Source organism: Dendropsophus ebraccatus, chromosome 13, assembly GCF_027789765.1.
Source record: "Dendropsophus ebraccatus isolate aDenEbr1 chromosome 13, aDenEbr1.pat, whole genome shotgun sequence".
Classification (NCBI taxonomy): domain Eukaryota; kingdom Metazoa; phylum Chordata; class Amphibia; order Anura; family Hylidae; genus Dendropsophus; species Dendropsophus ebraccatus.
Window position 1 is genome coordinate 68307531 of NC_091466.1, and position 20799 is coordinate 68328329.

The window sequence follows — 20799 nt, forward strand, 5'->3', positions numbered from 1 at the left end:
CATTGGACTTTAGTGTAAACATGTGGGAACAATGCAAGGATGTTCTTTGCCTTGACTAATATTGTACCTGCAGGCTAATACCCGTCTTGCCAAGAGAGGAGGCCGAACCATGGCAATCACTCCTCGCCACTATCTGGATTTCATCAACCACTATGCGGATCTGTTTAATGAGAAGCGCAGTGAGCTGGAGGAGCAACAGATGCATCTGAATGTTGGTCTGAGGAAGATCAAAGAAACTGTAGATCAGGTTGGTCAGTCCCTTAAAAAAAATGGGAGAAATCCACCTAATATTTGCGAGACTTGTCTTATTTGGAACCCAGATTTCAATCCTGTTCATATGGAAGTAGATGTAATCCTCAATTTCTTGTCCTCAGGTGGAAGAATTGCGTCGCGACTTGAGGATAAAAAGCCAAGAACTGGAGGTGAAGAATGCAGCTGCTAATGACAAGCTGAAGAAGATGGTGAAGGATCAGCAAGAGGCGGAGAAGAAAAAGGTAAGCCGTTTACTGATCATCCTGCACAATGTGTAGAGTTACATGTCCCTATATATTCTGTCTTCAGAGAGTAAATTGATTCCGTCTCTCTTCAGGTTATGAGTCAGGAAATTCAGGAGCAGCTTCATAAACAACAAGCTGTCATTGCCGACAAGCAAATGAGTGTGAAGGAGGATCTGGATCAGGTAGAGCCGGCTGTCATTGAGGCTCAGAATGGTACGCATCACCAGTGATCATACATTAGACTGTATAAGCTTTCTAGGGTTACACTGGTCCTGTAATATAATAGACTACTACTGCGAGAGCTCTGCAGTGGTGACTTTTGTATCCCGAGAATACGCAGAAGTTGTCAGGTTATAGCTTTGGGGTAATTGACAGTATATAATGTGACAAAGATATTAGTGACCCTATTGGTTCAAGTGGTAGGTACAATGGATTTGTAACAGAGGGCTGGTTTACCATAGATATTTATATAGATATCTAGTAATATGGCCGGGGGATGGGTACTTGCTGCCAAAGCCCCCACCAAGATCTGCGTTAACAACATAAAGCATTACTCATGCCATCTTTATGATGCATGAATGGACAGTTCTCCATTGGCAGAGCCTTTCACTGTGTTGTTCACCAAGGACTGGCATGCATTTTTACTGCAGAGGTTTCTGCATTGGGTAACTTAGTAGTACATGACACTCATATAAATAGATGAGTGGCCATTGCTTTAGTTGACTAGAGTGACAGGCACTATTCTCCTGTGCAGCTCTGGCTAACAGTGAGCAGGGTAAATTCTACCCTCAGGCTCCTTCAAGCGATTTAGCTACCAACACATCATATAAAGCATGCCATAAGCATATGTACTTCTCTATATGACACCTCTTGTCTAAATCAGACCTACTGAAGGGGCACCTTAAACATACCCTCCTATGTGCCTATAAAATTCTGTGCCATCATTGGGGGTACTCCGCCACTTATCTGTTATATTGTATCACCTGGTATGTTGGTCATGATCAGGTGCTGCCTGTGACCTTTGACTACTGCGGTGAGATGAAGTAGTGCTGAGACTGTGCAGTGTAACAAAAAGCAGCAGGGGATCACCCCCAATGACTGGCAAGGGTTGTAGAAAGTATTGTTAGGACCTCAAACTCCTTTTAAGTTCAGGTACTGAATATCTTCATTACTTGTACATGTACATGGACCTAAAGTGTATAGGATGTGTAAAAAAATGTGTTTTTATCATGTGACCAAAATGACTTTTCTAATCATATTTCCTCACTTTGTTCCTCCCCCCCTCCTCTGTGTGTTTGTCAACGCTTTCTTTCCTTCTCTCTTTCTGTCCACGTTGATCCGCCTTGATCCCGTCGGGTAGCTGTTAAGTCTATAAAGAAGCAGCATCTGGTAGAGGTCCGTTCTATGGCTAATCCTCCAGCAGCAGTGAAGCTGGCCCTAGAGTCCATCTGTCTGCTGCTGGGCGAGAGTACAACGGACTGGAAGCAGATTCGTTCCATCATAATGAGGGAAAACTTCATTCCAACTATTGTAAACTTTTCCGCTGAAGAGATCAGGTGAATAGAAAAGACGATTATAACTGCGGCTGTGGGAGAGGGAGAAAGAAATTGTTCATCACTACACCACTAGGTGGCAGAAAATGTGAAAAATTACTTAGTAAATTATAAGGCGCTCTTCAGTAGTGGCATGGCTACAACTCTCCACTATGGGACAAGCTTGATGACTCCCTTTGTCAGGTATAAGTCTTTCATCCCAAGACAATTTTTTTTTTCTTCCCGGAACCCAAATTTCTTTCCAACCCCCCCACAGCAGCAGTTCTCTGTACTAACCCTGTATGTGTTAACCCTGTTTTCACCCTCCTAATAGCGGTGAGCTCTATAAAGAGACAGCACCTTGTTGAAGTAAAAGCAATGGGCAACCCTCCTGCGGCAGTAAAACTGGCCCTAGAGTCGATCTGTCTCCTTCTGGGAGAGGAGACGACTGACTGGAAAAAGATCAGAACAGTTTTTCTCAGGGATAATTTCATCAGCAACATTATCAACCTAAACCCAGAAGATCTCAGGTATTTGTCTTGTTGCTGGAGATCAGTAACCAGCTCACTGTCTGTAGCTCCGGCTTCCCTGTTTCTGCCTGTCCTTTACCACATGGGTGATATGGCCCTGCGCAATAGGCCTAGCAATCGGCCAACGGACAAGCCGGATCGGGCCGTTTCAAGCTGCCGAAAAATAATCTGCCATCAGCTGCAGATCTCCGTGTGTCATAGGAGGGGTGCGGCTGACTGCCGATAGCAGGAAAGAGCAGCACGGCTGATCGTGACTTTTGAGCTCTGTAAGGGAGCGTTCTCCATCCCTTTTTGTTCTGTCTCTCTAAATTCCATATATTCATGTTTGCATTGCCTTCTGAACTGAACAACTAATCTCCATAGTTGTCATTTAAAAAAAAAAAAAAAACACGATTGACAAGATGCAGACATGTCTACTCTTGATCAGTTGGGGTCTGAGTTTTCCGATCTGGACTGGTCTCTAGAAGAAGTTGGGGAGAAATGCATACTGAACACATTCTTGATTCTTCAACACATTTGTGATTTTTCTCTCCCCTAGTTCTAGCTAAAAAGAGAAAAAAAGAGAAAAATATAAACTGACCGGTACTCCAACCCAAGTGTTGACAGGACTGACTGTCTTATATGTATGGGGCTCTCCTGACACATGATGTCAACATTAACCCTACGGGCTGCCCAGGTTTATTTACCTGCAAGTTTCAATGAACTGACAGTCTCCTAATCTATAGAGAACAGATAAGACTTGTCAATACTGTAGGGGTCCTATTCCACAGGCTGATGGGGGCCCAATCAATAATGGTAAATGAGCGCCGATATGCTAGATCGGCACTAGTTTACTGGGCCTATTACACAGCCCGATAATGGTTTAGCGAGGGCTGCAGGGGCTTTGTTACTGATGTCCTTGCAGCCCTTGTTTAAACATCATACTTTACCTAAGCATGTTGCAGGTCTTCTCTTGCGCTCCTTCTTTCTCCCGATCCCGCGCACAGCAGCAGCTTTGGAGCGGCCTGTCTGAGCTGACAGGCCGCTCAGCCAATCACTGACTGCGGCAGTCCCAGCCAATGATTGGCTGAGCGGTCTGTCAGCTCAGACAGGCCGCTTCAAAACTGCTGTTGCTCACAGGACTGGGAAAAATTAGCGCAGGAGAAGACCTGCAACATGGTTAGGTAAAGCATGGTGCTTGTGGAATCATCGGTCGCCCGTTGCACACCGCTATTTCACGTAGTAACGCACGGTTGGTGCTGACAATTATAAGTCCAAACCTATATCAACGATCAGTCTATCGTTGTCATCAGCTGATCGCTGTGTTCATTACACGGAACGATAATCGGCCAGATAGGGCCGATTATCGTTCTGTGTAATAGTACCCTAGCACATGGAGGGAAGTGGATCTAGATCACGTTGCAGGTGCAGTCTGCAACTTATGGTACTTTAACACTGAGCGATAATTCGCACGATTAACGATTTTGAAAGAACAATGTTTTTTTTTATAACGATCAGCGTTTAGACTGAACGATACACCGTACTGAAAAATCGCTATGCGATCGTTTTGCGATCGCTTAAGCCTATCTCACACATATGTGAAATCGTTGAAAGCCTGCTTGCACGGAACGATCTGCGATTTTTATTTTTTTATTTTTTTTTTTTTTTTCCGAACGATCAACGACTATTTGGGAACATGTTGAAAGATCAAAATGAACGATTTCTCGCTCGTCGTTTGATCGTTCGCTGCGTTTACACGGAACGATTATCGATAATCGCTCCGTGTAAAACCACCATTAGTCAGTCATTGGAATCCGACCCAGGATTATCTACTTGAGATGCAGTAACTGAACTTAGGGCCCTATTACACGGGACGATTATCGTGCAAAATATCGTTATATCGTTCGAATTTAAACGATAATCGTTCTGTGTAATTGCAGGCAACGATCGAAAAATCGTTCGTATGTCGTGGATCGTTGATTTAGATCTGAACCTAAAATTATCGTTAATCGTTCGCTGTAATTCCACTCATTCGCTTAAGTTCCGAATTTTTTCATTAATCGTTCAGTGTAATAGCAAATTGCCCATTGTTTTCCTGAGATCAGAAGGAATAAACGATTGTAATAACGATCGTATCTAACGACCATCGTTCTGTGTAATATGGTGAACGATTTCAGGTTACTGATAAACCCTCTAGTTTGCGATCGTTAATCGTTAAAAATCGCTACGTGTAATAGGACCCTTAGTCACCTGGTGCACAGAGAACAGACATGGCTAATAAATCCCTCAGTGAGCGCAGATACATTTAACATTTAAGATTTCCCCTATAGGGAAACACTCAGCCAGACACTTACCCATACAAACAGCTGACATGTAAGACGTTTGACTTGATAGGTACTCTAAATATAGGGGTTAGTGGCTCTCAGTCTACCATATTTTGTAAACTGAAATATAGCATAAGTACAGCTTTGACATTCCAACTAATATGATCCGGGAAGCCCATTAAAGGGGTATTCCAGCAAATTCAAAAGTTTTTTTTTTCATTCAAATTACCTGGTGTCAGACAGTTAAACAGATTTCTAATTTACTTCTATTTAAAAATCAAGTCTTCCTGTACTTATCATCTGCTGTATGTTCTGCAGGAAGTGGTATAATCTTTAGTCTGACACAGTGCTCTCTGCTGCCACCTCTGTCTATGCCAAGTACTGCCCAGAGCAGTAGCAAATGCCCAAAGAAAACCTTCCTGACATGGACAGAGGTGGCAGCAGAGAGCACTTTGTCAGACTGGAAAGAATACACCACTTCCTGCAGGTTACTTACTGATAAGTACTGGAAGACAGGAGGTTTTTTTATACATAGAAGTAAATTACAAATTTGCATAACTTTCTGACACCAGTTGATTTGAGAAGAAAAAAATGAAGTAGCGTTCTCTGATCCCCATTCCTCTGTTCCTTTAGTGACGCTATCCGGGAGAAGATGAAGAAGAATTATATGTCCAATCCAAGTTACAACTATGAGATTGTTAACAGAGCTTCCCTGGCGTGCGGGCCTATGGTGAAATGGGCCATCGCTCAGGTAAGGCTCCTGTTCATCTGTACAGGGACACTATCATGGTGGCACCTCCATCTTACCTAAACCTAATTTACCGTTTCCAGCTAAACTACGCAGATATGTTGAAACGCGTGGAACCCTTGAGAAACGAGCTGCAGAAACTGGAGGACGATGCTAAAGACAACCAGCAAAAAGCCAACGAAGTGGAGCAGATGATCCGAGACCTGGAGGCCAGCATTGCCCGCTACAAAGAGGAGTATGCCGTGCTCATCTCAGAAGCTCAGGCCATCAAGGCTGACTTGGCAGCAGTGGAAGCCAAGGTGAAATAACTGATTACTAGTGCCACAAGGTGGCAGGTATGCTGGGGATTGTAGTTACTGGCAGCTTATACTAACCCTGTGTCGTCATTGCAGGTTAACCGCAGTACTGCTCTGCTGAAGAGTTTGTCAGCAGAGAGAGATCGGTGGGAGAAGACCAGTGAAACCTTCAAGAACCAAATGTCCACCATTGCTGGCGACTGCCTGTTATCTGCTGCTTTCATTGCCTATGCCGGATACTTCGATCAGCAGATGCGTCAGAACCTGTTCACCACGTGGTCCCATCACTTGCAGCAAGCCAACGTCCAGGTAGGTTTTGTTCTAGACTGTATTTTCAGGACTGTCATGTCCTCACAATAGCCATCCATGTCAGATTAGTGGATGTCTAAGGGCCTATTACACATCCCGATTGTTTTGCGATGTCCTTGCAGCCCTTGTTTACACACCATACTTTACCAAGCATGTTGCAGGTCTTCTCCTGCGCTCCTTCTCCCCGCTCCTCAGTGGAGCAGCAGCTTCGGGGCAGCCAGTCTAAGCTGACAGACCGCTCAGCCAATCACAGGCCACAGCGGTCCTGGCCAGTGATTGGCTGAGCGGTCTGTCAGTTAAGACAGCACCAAAGCTGCTGCTGCGCACGGGACCAATAGGAAGACTGAGCGCAGGAGAATACCTAAACATGTTGCAGGTCTTCTCCTGCGCTCAGTCTTCCTATTGGTCCCGTGCGCAGCAGCAGCTTTGGTGCTGTCTTAGCTGACAGACCGCTCAGCCAATCACTGGCCAGGACCGCTGTGGCCTGTGATTGGCTGAGCGGTCTGTCAGCTTAGACTGGCTGCCCCGAAGCTGCTGCTCCACTGAGGAGCGGGGAGAAGGAGCGCAGGAGAAGACCTGCAACATGTTTAGGTAAAGTATGGTGCTTGTAAAATCGTCGGTCGCCCGCCCGCCGCGTATTGCTATTCCACGCAGCGATGTCCAATGATTTAAGTTTTGAATTTGATCCTAAATAAACAATCAGCCGATGACACTATCATCGGCTGATCATTGTCTCTATTCCACAGAGCAATAATCGGCCGATTATCGCTCCGTGGAGTAGGCCCCTAACTCCCAATACCTCCTCTGATCATCGGAGCACTGTGGTCCGCAATGTGAAGTAGTGCTCTTTTAGACTCTTACTGATCTGATAGACCTAGAAAAACCCTTACGTTTTTCTTCACCCCACCCCAATTAACCTCTTGCTTCTTTGGTAAAATAACTGAATGTTTCCTTGCTATGATCCTTGCAGTTCCGCACAGACATTGCTAGGACAGAATACCTGTCTAATGCCGATGAGAGGCTTCGTTGGCAAGCCAGCTCCTTACCAGCAGACGACCTGTGTACTGAGAATGCCATCATGCTGAAACGGTTCAATAGGTAAGTGCGTGAAGAACCTGACCTAAATGTGGATTGAGGTATCCATGCCATGGATGTAGATGTCACTTCTGCTTGTGTCTGTAGGTATCCCTTGATCATTGATCCATCAGGCCAGGCTACAGAGTTTATCATGAATGAGTTTAAAGATCGGAAGATCACCCGCACTAGCTTCTTGGATGACGCCTTTAGGAAGAACTTGGAAAGTGCACTCCGGTTTGGTAATCCGCTCCTTGTCCAGGTGAGTGTCCAGAGACTGGGGGATGTGTTGTTAGATTACACTGGGGTGCAGAGAGTGTAAAGTCTTATGGTCTCTTCTCAGGACGTGGAAAGTTATGATCCCATCCTGAACCCTGTACTGAATCGTGAAGTGCGCAGGACCGGAGGAAGAGTTCTCATCACACTTGGGGATCAAGACATAGATTTGTCTCCATCATTTGTCATCTTCCTTTCCACCAGAGACCCCACAGTATGTGGTGAACCTCTCGCTCCTATATTCTGTGTTTTGACCTGCATGGTGGTCACCTGTTGTTTTTTTTTCCTTTAGGTCGAGTTCCCACCGGATCTGTGCTCACGAGTGACATTTGTCAATTTCACCGTGACTCGCAGCAGTCTGCAGAGCCAGTGTCTGAACGAAGTCTTGAAGGCGGAAAGACCCGATGTGGATGAGAAGCGATCCGACCTCCTCAAACTGCAAGGTACAATATACACCCACAGATCTTTGCTTCTTGTCTATACAACAAATACATTTTAGCCATCAAGAACCTCTCGACATAAGTGTGCAATGTGTTCTATGATATCCGTTAACCTTATATCACTCTACATCTACAGGTGAATTCCAGCTCCGGTTGCGACAGCTGGAGAAGTCTCTGCTTCAGGCCCTCAATGAAGTCAAAGGTCGTATTCTGGATGATGACACCATCATTACGACGCTGGAGAACCTGAAAAAAGAAGCGGCGGAGGTCACCCGCAAAGTGGAGGAAACTGATATAGTCATGCAGGAAGTGGAGACTGTGTCTCAGCAATACCTTCCCCTGTCCACTGCTTGTAGCAGCATCTACTTCACAATGGAGTCCCTGAAACAAGTAATGTATTACTGCCCACCTTCAGATGATAGCTGAATATGGGTTGTCGGTGGTGGTCTCATGCATTGTTTGCTCTTGTCTTTGCTCAGATTCACTTCCTGTACCAGTACTCGCTGCAGTTCTTCCTTGATATCTACCATACTGTGCTGTATGAGAATGGCAACCTCAAAAACACCACAGACCATACTCAGCGGCTCTCAGTCATCACCAAGGACCTCTTCCAGGTATGGCTCCTCGATCATTGCACGTGAAAATCAATGGGTACCAACCAGGGGTTAACATTACATGGCTGCTGCAGGGTTTAACATTAATTGGTTCACTTTATGATCATCTGTGCCTTTGTCATATGGATGAAGAACAATGAAGGAGGTCAGCACTTCCAGTGAAACTACTTATTTATTTCAATCCATTATAATATAGAACCAGGGTAAATACAAAAAACACAGAACTGACACATTTTTGTCCCACTGGTCTATGACCAAGGGCCAGCTGGCTAGAAATGTGTCAGATTCATGTATTTTTTTTATTCTTTGCATTTACCCTGGATCGATTGAAATAAATGAGTTAACCTCCTTCCTTGTTTATATGGTCTCAAACTTCTAGTGCACTTGCTAGGGGATCTGGGAACCATTTTCTTCATTATCTACCATGGATTAAGACCCTCAAATGCTTTATTTGTAGGTGGCTTTCAACCGGGTGGCTCGAGGAATGCTGCACCAAGACCACATCACCTTCGCCATGCTGCTGGCTAGAATAAAACTGAAGGGAACTATTGGGTAACTATCACGTTTCTCTTTAACATCAGTAGGGAGTGACCCCCTTGTCTGTTATCTTGCACATTACATAATGCCCGGCTTTTGCTCACGTGTCCAGCAATATGTAGCCCCTGTATGTAGGGACTTTGGATTCATTGCACTCAGCTTCTTATTTAGTGCCCCATAGGCTAAAAATGGAGCAGTTGCAGTTGAACCATCCAGGATCATTCTGCATAGAAAAAGGATGTATGTAATTTATTTCTGGGGTCTGTGAAGGGCTCTGGGTTGTTCTCCACAAGGCAGAGTAATGTGACTTTTTTTCCTTGTTGTATGCAGGGAGCCAACCTACGATCACGAGTTCCAGCACTTTCTCAGAGGCAAAGAGATTGTACTCGGCTCTTCCTCAGTGCCCAAGATGAGCGGTCTAACAGAAGAGCAAGTGGAGGCCATGATAAGACTCTCCAATCTGCCCGCCTTCAGGGACGTCCTGTCCAAGGTGGAAGCCGATGATGTAAGTGTCCCCGGTGATGGTGGGCATGGCGCTGTGAACATAAATACACATCTCAATGTACGCTTTGTCTCTCTGCAGCAATTTTTCATTTGGTTGGAGAGCAGTTCGCCTGAGCAGACTGTCCCGTACATATGGAATGAAGAGAAACCTGCAAGTACGTAACACTAGATGTATATGAGGCAGTGGGTGCTATTAAGAGATTTATATGGAAAAGTTAACAGCTTGACTGGGAAGCTCTTAAGACCTCTCTACTGAAGACCTGTTACTATTGTATCCCATCTAGATCATACACATTACGTGGTATTAAACTGGGTGGTGCAAATCAAATAGCATGTACCTCTAGGTTAACTATCCCCCAGATTGATAAATTGGGGTCTAAACAATGGTTGCCAACTGTGTCCATCCAGCTTTTGCAAAACTACATTTTCCATCGTTTCTGGAAAGCTGTCCAGGCATGATGGGAATTGTAGTTTAGCCTCTATGGTGTGCAACCTGTGGAAACCAGCTGTATAGAACCGCGGTAGGATGTTTTCCATCCACTGGTGGTTCAGGAATATATTGTCATTCAATGCAAGAATTACTTTAAGACTAGCCACGGGCTGAAAGGAGTTTCTTTTTGTGCCCATTATTTGGTGTTTTCTTTGTAGCACCAATCGGTCAAGCTGTCCATCGCCTGCTCCTGATCCAAGCCTTCCGTCCTGACCGCCTACTGGCCATGGCACACATCTTTGTGTCCACCATCCTTGGAGAGAGCTTCATGTCTGTCATCGATCAGCCATTGGACCTGGCCTTCATTGTGGACACAGAGGTATTGCTGTGCTGTATTCTTGTGCTTGAGCTACTGACGTGCAAATATATATACTATATATTGCATACAATAACCGGGATTGTCGTTTGTGATGAGTTTTCAGTCCCCGTGTGTTTCCATTCACTGCAGGTTAAACCAAACACTCCGGTCCTGATGTGCTCCGTCCCAGGGTATGACGCCAGCGGACGTGTGGAGGATCTGGCAGCTGAACAGAACACTCAGATTACATCCATCGCCATTGGTGTGTTCTCATTCTACTTTTATTCATCTCATCTGTTATTTTTATGTTCATCCTCAGATATTTAGTACTTTAGGAAATAAATCCTGAACACTTTACAATTCCAGGTTCCGCTGAAGGTTTTAATCAAGCCGAAAAGGCCATAAATACAGCTGTGAAGTCTGGAAGGTGAGTGCAGCAAATAGACTGTACTATACTTGTATTTTTGCCATTTTGTAGCAAGAGAAAAGATTAGATGTAGTAGTGGGGGTGGAGGTGTAAGGTGTTGGACCTCCACAGATCTAATACTAGTGGCTTATTTCTGGGATAGACCATCAGTTTATCAAACCTTGATGTGTCGTGTGCTTTGTCTCAATATGACCAAAAGGTTTTTTGTTTAGTCATTATATTGGTGACTAATCATTAGGAAAGAGTCATAAATGCAGATAAGTAAAACGTGAATGAATGAGTCACCACCACACACATGGAGCTGTGTAAGCCATATGCATTCTGCAGCCTCTAGACCCCACTAATCAAACATTGATTGATGTCAGGGCATGCTGGGAGTTGTAGTCTTGTCAAAGGTCCAGCTGATCCACTGCCTCCAGATTTTAGATCTGTTTTTTTTATATTTTCTCTGAACGTGATCCTGTGACTTCCCCCGCAGGTGGGTGATGCTGAAGAACGTGCATTTGGCTCCTGCTTGGCTCATGCAGCTGGAGAAGAAACTTCATTCCCTGCAGCCACATTCTTGTTTCCGCCTCTTCTTAACTATGGAAATTAATCCAAAGGTGAAGTGGCTATTCTGGGATCGGCTCTTCCTGGACCCTGGTATTTACTGACTAATCGTATATTGTGTCTTCTGATCCAGGTTCCAGTGAATCTGCTGCGAGCCGGACGCATATTTGTGTTTGAGCCTCCGCCTGGCGTGAAGGCAAACATGCTGCGGACATTCAGCAGCATCCCTGTGTCGAGGATATGTAAGGTAGGTGGGTTCTTCCATGCGTCGATCCCTTGTCTGCTGCACACCTGTACTGTATGGACCCTAATACTGTGCCGGGCTTTTGTTTTTAGTCTCCAAATGAGCGTGCGCGGCTGTACTTCCTGCTGGCCTGGTTCCATGCCATCATCCAGGAACGTCTGCGTTATGCTCCACTGGGTTGGTCTAAGAAATATGAATTTGGGGAATCTGATCTGAGGTCGGCATGTGACACTGTAGACACCTGGCTGGATGACACTGCAAAGGTGAGTGACCTCATGCTAAGGACTGTATGATGAGTTGGTTGCCACAATGCTTCCACCCCGACTTCTGGGATCCACGCCCATCTGAATGAAGCGGTGGTGAACATACAGTATATGATTGCCCCTCAATTCATTTTCTATTGAAGTCCTCAGAAACAGCAGTCTGTTATGACCTGTCTGGGCATAACTTTATGTGGGACAATCCTTTTCCTTAAAATCAGGTTAAATAAAGCTGATTGCATTGGGAATTACCTTTCAGGGTCGTCAGAACATCTCCCCGGATAAGATCCCATGGTCTGCCCTGAAGACTCTCATGGCGCAGTCCATCTATGGAGGCCGAATCGACAATGAGTTTGATCAGCGCCTGCTCAACACCTTCTTGGAGAGACTCTTCACTACATCAAGTTTTGATGGAGACTTCAAACTGGCCTGTAAGGTGGATGGACACAAGGATATCCAAATGCCAGACGGCATCAGGTACTAAAGTATGGTGGCGGCGTGTCCTTGTTACAATATTGTATATACAGGCTCACAGGTTGCATGGAGGATTGCAGCTTAGCCCCCAAGCACCTCAGTAGGGCCAGGCTGCAATACATGGTGCATCCCATCAACAACTGTAGTGTTTTTAGAATAAAGCAGCCATGGTTCTCTTCCTGCACAATGCCTTCAATCTTATGTTGTCTATTTAGGAGAGATGAGTTTGTACAGTGGGTTGAGCTGCTTCCAGACACCCAGACGCCATCTTGGTTGGGGCTTCCGAACAACGCAGAGCGTGTGCTGCTGACCACACAGGGTAACATGCTAAACTTCTGTTAGCTCATCTCTTTCTAGCACTTCTGTCATTGTTCCTCCATAACTAAACTTCTGTCATCTTCAGCTGCAGCATTAACCCTTGTCACCTTCTCCTCACGTGTCATGACCGGAGATGCGCGAGTGATGTGGAGATTCTCCTGTCTCCTCTCAGCCGCCCATTCCCGGCCACATCTCCTGCAGTCCGTTCTCATCCTTCAACAGTCTTGTATTTTCCTTGTGTTTCTCTGAGTCATCTGCCTGCCGCGTCTAACATTCCTGCATTGCTTTATTTTATGTTTTTTGTTTGTTTTCATGTTTTGTTTTGGCTTTTCTCTTGTTTTTATGTTCTTTGCCATCATCTGTAAGTACTAAACAGTGAATACTAATCACAACGTCTCCTGAGCTAATCATGCTGGATGTAAGGTTCTTAGAGCCCTGTTACATGGGACAGTTATCAGCTGAACAGGCCTATAGGTTGGCTTTACTTCAGTTGGGGGGGTTAGAGTCTTGCATTCGTATTGAGACCTTACTACAGGGTTATGGTTCTGCCTTTATCCTTTTTTGTTGCATTTTCTTCCCTCCTCTTTTTTGAGTTTGCTTTACGTTGTGCTGCATTGTTCTGTTTCTCCCCTGTGGTTCAGGCATTGATATGATCAGTAAAATGCTGAAAATGCAAATGCTGGAGGATGAGGACGACTTGGCATACGCTGAAACTGAGAAGAAGCAGAGGACTGACTCCACGTCAGATGGCCGCCCGGCCTGGATGAGGACACTGCACACCACAGCCTGCAACTGGCTCAGCGTCATTCCCCAGGCCCTCAATCACCTGAAACGTACAGTAGAGAACATAAAGGTGAGGGAGTCCACAATGTATATTAGAAAGCGTTTTCCCGACCTTCTGTAAGTAGAAGCTTTTAACATGAACTTTCCTTCCAGGATCCTCTGTTCAGATTCTTTGAACGTGAAGTAAAAATGGGCGCAAAGTTACTGCAGGATGTGCGCCAGGACCTTACCGATGTGGTCCAAGTGTGTGAAGGGAAGAAAAAGCAGACCAACTATCTGCGCACCCTGATCAACGAGCTGGTGAAAGGTACAGCCGATTGCTTATACAGGAATATTAGGTTCTGGGCTGCATTGTATAGGTACACAATACTGAAAAGGAGGTTTAAGGCTAAATCTCCCATCAGAATCAACAAGGAACAATTGTAGCTCCCATTCTAGACAACGCAGCCAGGTCATGGTCACCCATTTATTACTTGCCACAAGCAGATGTAAAATCGCTCTGCTCCAGTCCCCTGCTGCCTTGTAGTTGACTATACCCCTATATGCTGTTGTCAGATTTCCTATGACCTACTCAGCACCTTGTCTTTTCCTCCTCAGGGATCCTGCCTCGGAGCTGGTCTCGATTCACGGTCCCTGCAGGGATGACTGTCATCCAGTGGGTTGCAGATTTCAGTGACCGCATTAAACAACTTCAGAACATCTCTCAAGCAGCTGCTGCCAGCGGAGCCAAGGAGCTGAAGGTCTGATGGATCAGTGTTGTGGGGGGGGGGGGCACCATGTTTCTAGTAAGTCGCTGTGGATGTAGTCTGATGCTGATGTTTTCTTCTTTTACAGAACATCCATGTTTGGCTGGGTGGCTTATTTGTACCAGAAGCATACATTACTGCCACCCGACAATATGTGGCCCAGGCAAATAGCTGGTCCCTGGAGGAGCTGTGCCTGGAAGTGAGCGTGACCACTACCCAGAATGCTGTGCTGGACGCTTATAGCTTTGGAATAACAGGTACCTTGTCTTAGATCAGTGTTTTCTTTCAGCCGCATTCCCTTATGCCATCTACACAGTGGCCAGGCCAGGCTCTAAAACCTGTGGCTCTCTAGACTTTGGAAACTACAGCTCTCAGCCTGTAAATATTGGGTCCAGACTTTGAGTAGTAGTTAGGGACCCCTGTACATATCAGGAAAATGTATCCAGATTTCTTGACCCATATGGTTCTATTGAGCACGGACACCCTTTAGGATTTTTCTTGAAGGGTGTCCAAGTCAGAAAATGGGCCTAGAAATTATAGGACCTGTCCTTTTCATTTTCTGGCACTGATGCTGTATAGAATCCTATGGGGGCATCCTGAATAACAGGTGGCTCCAGATGTGCGTGTTTTTTTTTCCCATTTTTAGGGTCCAACCTGATGCAGCGAGTCTAGTGTGTGGTCATGATCTTTAACATGCAGTGCTCCAGCTGTTTCATAACTGCAACTCTCATCAGGCTGTATTCTAAGAGATATGATCTATTTCAGGTCTTAAGCTGCAAGGAGCAACCTGTACCAATAACAAGCTATCCCTGTCTAATGCCATCTCCACCGTGCTGGCCCTGACACAGCTGCGCTGGACCAAGCAGACTAATGCTGAGAAGAAAGCCAATGTGGTGAGTGGTCTGGAAGGGTCCAGAGGAAATGGCCACCTCTGCCCGAGGGGACTTCATGACTCTCATTAATAGATACAAGGTCAAGGTGACTGCATCAACCTCCCTCACACTTTTTTCGGTCTTCCTCCTTTCTCAGGTCACGCTGCCAGTCTACCTGAACTTCACCCGGGCCGACTTGATATTCACAGTTGATTTTGAAATTGCCACCAAAGAAGATCCTCACAGCTTCTACGAGCGCGGGGTGGCGATCCTGAGCACAGAGTAACGAGAGTCCGTCATTGGTTATCATTGTTTTTCTGTTCGTCTTGTTTTGTGGGTTCAGGAAGAACTGGGTCATGTGATACCATGGAGGTCGCTGGATGAGGATCCGTTAGGAGAGGAAGGTGATTTGTTAAAGATGGTGAGAGAAAAGAGAGATGTTGTAGGGAGGAGGAGGTGATTTGTGAAGAGTCCTTGGTAGGTTTACAGACAGGAGGAGACTTGCATGTGAAAGTTTTTTAAATTTGACTAATGTGTAACCCACATTTTAATCTGATAATAAATATGCATTACATTAAACATGGCGTCTTCTGTACATGACATGGATACAACAGGATGGTGGAGTAGGTTCTGGTTCTTTCCTTGGGTGGGTCGGCTCTCTAGAAACAAGTGAACTTTGAGCACACTCTGGTTTCTTAATCGGAGCGTATAGCATTTAATTACCGGTGGCTGAAGAAGTTGGATGCAGCCCTAAGGCCGTCGACTGTATCCATGTTCTCCAGGACCCACCTAGGGCTGCATCCAACTTCAGCCACACTCTAATTCGGACAAACCCGAGCTTGCTCAAAGTTCACTCAACTTTACTGATCTCACAGGTCTGGTCCAGGAGGTGGAGGGGGACCGACCTCAGTCCCATCCAAGTGCCCCCGTCCCCCCTGTATAGTTATACACCCGTCAGCCCCCCCTCTGTATAGTCATACATCCCCTATTTGCCCCCTGTATAGTCATACACCCCCATACCTATGTACATCCTCCCCCCATATTGTCATACACACCTATTCCTATGGGACCCCCTGTGTATACACATCCTGTAGAGGCTGTATACTTGTATATACACGTCCATGTCTCTGCTGAGGCCCCCTAATGACAAATACACGGGTTGCTGCTCATTGAGTAGTTCTTTACTTTGTTAATCAAAATATGGCCAGTTTGGCATAGCAAGTGGGTGCGGTTTGCAAAAAGGGGCATGTCATATTTGTCAGTGAATTTATTTATTCAGGCCATTATCGCCCAGCCCTACTTTAAGGAGACCCCATCAGCCCCTACCGTAGCCATACACTGTATACGTCTTTTCATTAAAGTTTAATTTAAAAAAAAAAAATATATATATCTCTTATTACTTTGTAAAATTTTTAAGAAAATGTAATTTTATTTTTTCCCCTTTTTATATTGACTGGCAGCAGTAAGGGGCATGCCAATGGCTGTGCCAGGGCTTCTGCAGCGCTGCAATTCCCAACACTGTCACATACCGCGATGGCGGCTTCATGCAGCTGCACAGATACTGAGCCTCCCCTGATGTTTCTAGAATACATGTAGCATCTTAATAGACATTACACTTGAGGAAGCTAACGTGTTTTATATAGACATCAGGGGAGGCCCTGTCTCAGAATGCAGAAGCCCTAGCGATATCTAACTGTGCCAAGACTTTACGCCAAGTGTTGAGAATAAAAACTGCAAGATGTCAGGATTTTTCTGTAAAATGGAAAATTAGAAAAACATCAATAGAGATGACGAATTTACATTAATAAGGAAGCAAAGTGCTCAGTTATCCGCTCCTCCACAGGTGCTGGAAAAAAGCGGGATCCAGTCCTGGGGTCGTCGGTGGCCTCTGTCTGCTGCACTGGCCACCTTGTCTGGGCAAAGGAAGACCGGTGGGCAGAAAGAAATCCCCCCCCCCCTAGTGTAAGTTAGTCCAAACCTAGAAGTATCAGAATTTGATTACCAGTGGCTGACAACGAATCTGTGTTTTCCAAGACTCCCTAGGGCTGCATCCAACTTCTTCAGGGACAGGTAATTAAATGCAGAGACTTCCAATTGTGGACAAATTTGAGTATGCTCTACTGTACAGAACTATGCTATCTCCAGAGGGAAAAAAGATAATGAAAGCCAAGCAAAAGAGTCCAAGAAACTTTAAACCAGCCAAAGCGTAAAAGGAAGTAGTGTATCATCTCTTAGTAAATGCGCAAAAAAGTGCTTGATTACTTAACTAGACCATAGGGCAATGTTCTCCAGTTAAGGCATAATACAAAACTACAACTCCCAGCATGCCTTAACAGCCAAAGGCAGCAGCTGGAATACCACAGGTAGGGGAATACTAAGTTGCATACACACAGGGCAGATATTTTTGTCCAGATTTGCTTCAACTATAAATTTTATTGAGGGTTTAAACAAAGCAACCACTTTGAGCACATAGGACAGCGGCCAGTGATTGCCTTTGTGATATCACATGATCTTCCAGGTCCTCTTATACTTTCAATAACTGATGGCTAATCATCATTAGGATGTGTTCTCTCTCTCCCTCCTGCTACCCGTCCTCCCCACACACGGTAAGGGTAAGCTGCAACAGGAAAACTGTCACTGCGGCTTATCTCTGCTGAAACAAAGGGGTAAGGTGGTGATTTAGCTTCACAGTAACCCCTGTGTACACCAAAATTACCTGTAGTCAGTGGATGTTTGTGAGAAGCCCATACACCTTTGATTGGCGACATCCACCGTGACTGGCCAGTTCCTCCGTCTAAGGTGTACGATGACTTTTGAGGGGCAGTGTTACCGAAAGAGCACAGGGGAGCTGCTGACGAGACACCATGTGAACATGCTCTAAAGGGTCACCTTAACAAGCATTTCACATGTTCAGACTGTCACTGATCACTGGAATGAACAGGGAGAAGCGTTCTTCCAACCCCTTCTCTCTGCAAGAAACAGATTCTATAGTATGTTTATGGAGCCCACCCTACGCAAAGAGAACAGAGATGAGAAGTGAAAAACAGCCGGGTTTTTCTCTTGTGACCCCGAGTCTGGATTCACATGTTAAATAACCATATACACTCACCGGCCACTTTATTAGGTACACCATGCTAGTAACGGGTTGGACCCCCTTTTGCCTTCAGAACTGCCTCAATTCTTGGTGGTATAGATACAACAAGGTGCTGGAAGCTTCCTCAGAGATTTTGGTCCATATTCACATGATGACATCACACAGTTGCCGCAGATTTGTCGGCTGCACATCCATGATGCCAATCTCTCGTTCCACCACATCCCAAAGATGCTCTATTGGATTGAGATCTGGTGACTGTGGAGGCCATTTGAGTACAGTGAACTCATTGTCATGTTCAAGAAACCAGTCTGAGATGATTCTAGCTTTATGACATGGCGCATTATCCTGCTGAAAGTAGCCATCAGATGTTGGGTACATTGTGGTCATAAAGGGATGGACATGGTCAGCAACAATACTCAGGTAGGCTGTGGCGTTGCAACGATGCTCAATTGGTACCAAGGGGCCCAAAGAGTGCCAAGAAAATATTCCCCACACCATGACACCACCACCACCAGCCTGAACCGTTGATTACAAGGCAGGATGGATCCATGCTTTCATGTTGTTGACGCCAAATTCTGACCCTACCATCCGAATGTCGCAGCAGAAATCGAGACTCATCAGACCAGGCAACGTTTTTCCAATTTTCTACTGTCCAATTTCGATGAGCTTGTGCAAATTGTAGCCTCAGTTTCCTGTTCTTAGCTGAAAGGAGTGGCACCCGGTGTGGTCTTCTGCTGCTGTAGCCCATCTGCCTCAAAGTTGGAGGTACTGTGCATTCAGAGATGCTCTTCTGCCTACCTTGGTGGTAACGGTTGGCTATTTGAGTCACTGTTGCCTTTCTATCAGCTCGAACCAATCTGCCCATTCTCCTCTGGCATCAACAAGGCATTTCCGCCCACAGAACTGCCGCTCACTGGATGTTTTTTCTTTTTCGGACCATTCTCTGTAAACCCTAGAGAGGGTTGTGCGTGAAAATCCCAGTAGATCAGCAGTTTCTGAAATACTCAGACCAGCCCTTCTGGCACCAACAACCATGCAACGTTCAAAGGCACTCAAATCACCTTTCTTCCCCATACTGATGCTCGGTTTGAACTGCAGGAGATTGTCTTGACCATGTCTACATGCCTAAATGCACTGAGTTGCCGCCATGTGATTGGCTGATTAGAAATTAAGTGGTAATGTGCCGTTGGACAGGTGTACCCAATAAAGTGGGCGGTGAGTGTATATGCAAGCTCTTCATTACTGTACTGACACAGCCGTTCAGTAGCAAAGAGCTTTAAAGGGGTACTCCAGTGAAAAGTTTTTCCCAGTAATTGAAACGTATTACAAAGTTATATAACTTTGTAATATGCTTCAATTACCTATCTGTCCCCCTTCCCTATCTTTCTCCCCCTCAATCCCCCACCAGGAAGTGAACAAAAAAATGACACCAACTGGAGCTTTAGGGACCTGCAAACTGTGGGAAATTCAAACTGAGACAGACTCAGGAGGGAAAGTAAGTGACAAAACTTATGATTTATTTTTTTTTTTTTTTTAAATCAGCTCCATAGTACCCCTTTAACTGTTTTGGAGCACACTGCATCATAATAAAAGATGCAGGGAGTTCCAACAGTTCAATCCGTGACAGTCTGCTTATGGATTTCAGATACAGAACGTGTGAACACAGAAGAGAGTATTTTAATTTTTTTTTACCAATTTCTTAACCCCTAGGAAAATTATTCCAGAAATTGGGAACTCCTTTAAGTGATGGACTTATTATATCCCATAAAAATAATACAGCTTGCAAAGGTGTCCCCTGCAGCAAGCAGACTTGCCTTGGTCCCCATCCACTTTTTCCGATCATCCACCGACAGATGACATTGATGGAAAATCCCTGCCAGGGGTGGAACTACCACCATTGCTGCTGCTGTGGGCCCCCTGAGATTATTTGTAGCACATAGCGGCCAAGTGGGCCTCCCGGGTGCCTTGGATCCGGTCTTGTAACCACAAGCACTCGCAGTTAAAGAAGACCAGTCACCCCGGCTGAGCCCCTTACACTTACCCCTTCCTTTAAGTCCCTGTCCCGTTGCCGAGAAATCCCATGTGATGGCGGGAGCTCATCACATGGCTTCCAGCAAGCTCAGCCAATCGTGACGCGCTCTAGCCAATGAAAAGGCTGCTGGTGCGCAAGTGCACCAGCAGCCTTTTCCTCTCCCATTCAGACGCCGAGGAGGAAGAAGACCTGACCCCGACCCCGCCCCCGCCCAGGAGAAGAGGACGGGGATCGACAGTAAATGGGTATGTATAGTTTATTTAACTTCCGGGGGGTGGGGGAAGGGGGCCAGACCGCTTATTTACACACATTACAAAGTTATATAACTTTGTAATGTGTGTTAAATAACCTAAAAAATATATGTTCCTTCTATATGTTCCTGTATGAGGTGATATAGTTCTTTGTACAGTGGGTTTCATAATGATTAGATAACTGATGGCTGAATGACCTCCATTAAACCATAGGATTCTATAGTGATCTCAGGTTCACTTACACTATAAGTGGACCCAAGTCTTGCATTGTTTAGCCCTATAAGGACAACCACATGACTAA

General features: G+C 45.4%; 1 protein-coding gene across 2 annotated transcripts in view; it reads left to right on the plus strand.

Moving 5' to 3' along the window:
- DYNC1H1 (dynein cytoplasmic 1 heavy chain 1) overlaps positions 1–15466 on the plus strand; it is a 34624-nt gene extending 19158 nt beyond the window's left edge. The window contains exons 48-77 of one of the 2 annotated variants that reach the window (XM_069950004.1): positions 74–247; positions 375–494; positions 590–710; positions 1858–2053; positions 5496–5613; positions 5694–5909; positions 6003–6215; positions 7186–7313; positions 7398–7551; positions 7633–7779; positions 7858–8008; positions 8142–8395; positions 8485–8619; positions 9077–9171; positions 9487–9661; positions 9740–9815; positions 10309–10469; positions 10599–10710; positions 10815–10875; positions 11354–11477; positions 11558–11671; positions 11761–11931; positions 12188–12405; positions 12618–12721; positions 13362–13573; positions 13657–13810; positions 14101–14243; positions 14338–14506; positions 15015–15142; positions 15279–15466. In XM_069950004.1, coding sequence (XP_069806105.1) covers positions 74–247; positions 375–494; positions 590–710; positions 1858–2053; positions 5496–5613; positions 5694–5909; positions 6003–6215; positions 7186–7313; positions 7398–7551; positions 7633–7779; positions 7858–8008; positions 8142–8395; positions 8485–8619; positions 9077–9171; positions 9487–9661; positions 9740–9815; positions 10309–10469; positions 10599–10710; positions 10815–10875; positions 11354–11477; positions 11558–11671; positions 11761–11931; positions 12188–12405; positions 12618–12721; positions 13362–13573; positions 13657–13810; positions 14101–14243; positions 14338–14506; positions 15015–15142; positions 15279–15407 — 4473 coding nt within the window. In that variant the 3' untranslated portion in view covers positions 15408–15466. Of the gene's footprint in view, positions 1–73; positions 248–374; positions 495–589; positions 711–1857; positions 2054–2363; positions 2560–5495; positions 5614–5693; positions 5910–6002; positions 6216–7185; positions 7314–7397; positions 7552–7632; positions 7780–7857; positions 8009–8141; positions 8396–8484; positions 8620–9076; positions 9172–9486; positions 9662–9739; positions 9816–10308; positions 10470–10598; positions 10711–10814; positions 10876–11353; positions 11478–11557; positions 11672–11760; positions 11932–12187; positions 12406–12617; positions 12722–13361; positions 13574–13656; positions 13811–14100; positions 14244–14337; positions 14507–15014; positions 15143–15278 lie in introns of both variants that reach the window. The other variant, XM_069950005.1, reaches the window with a different exon arrangement.
- The last annotated feature ends 5333 nt before the right edge of the window (positions 15467–20799 follow it).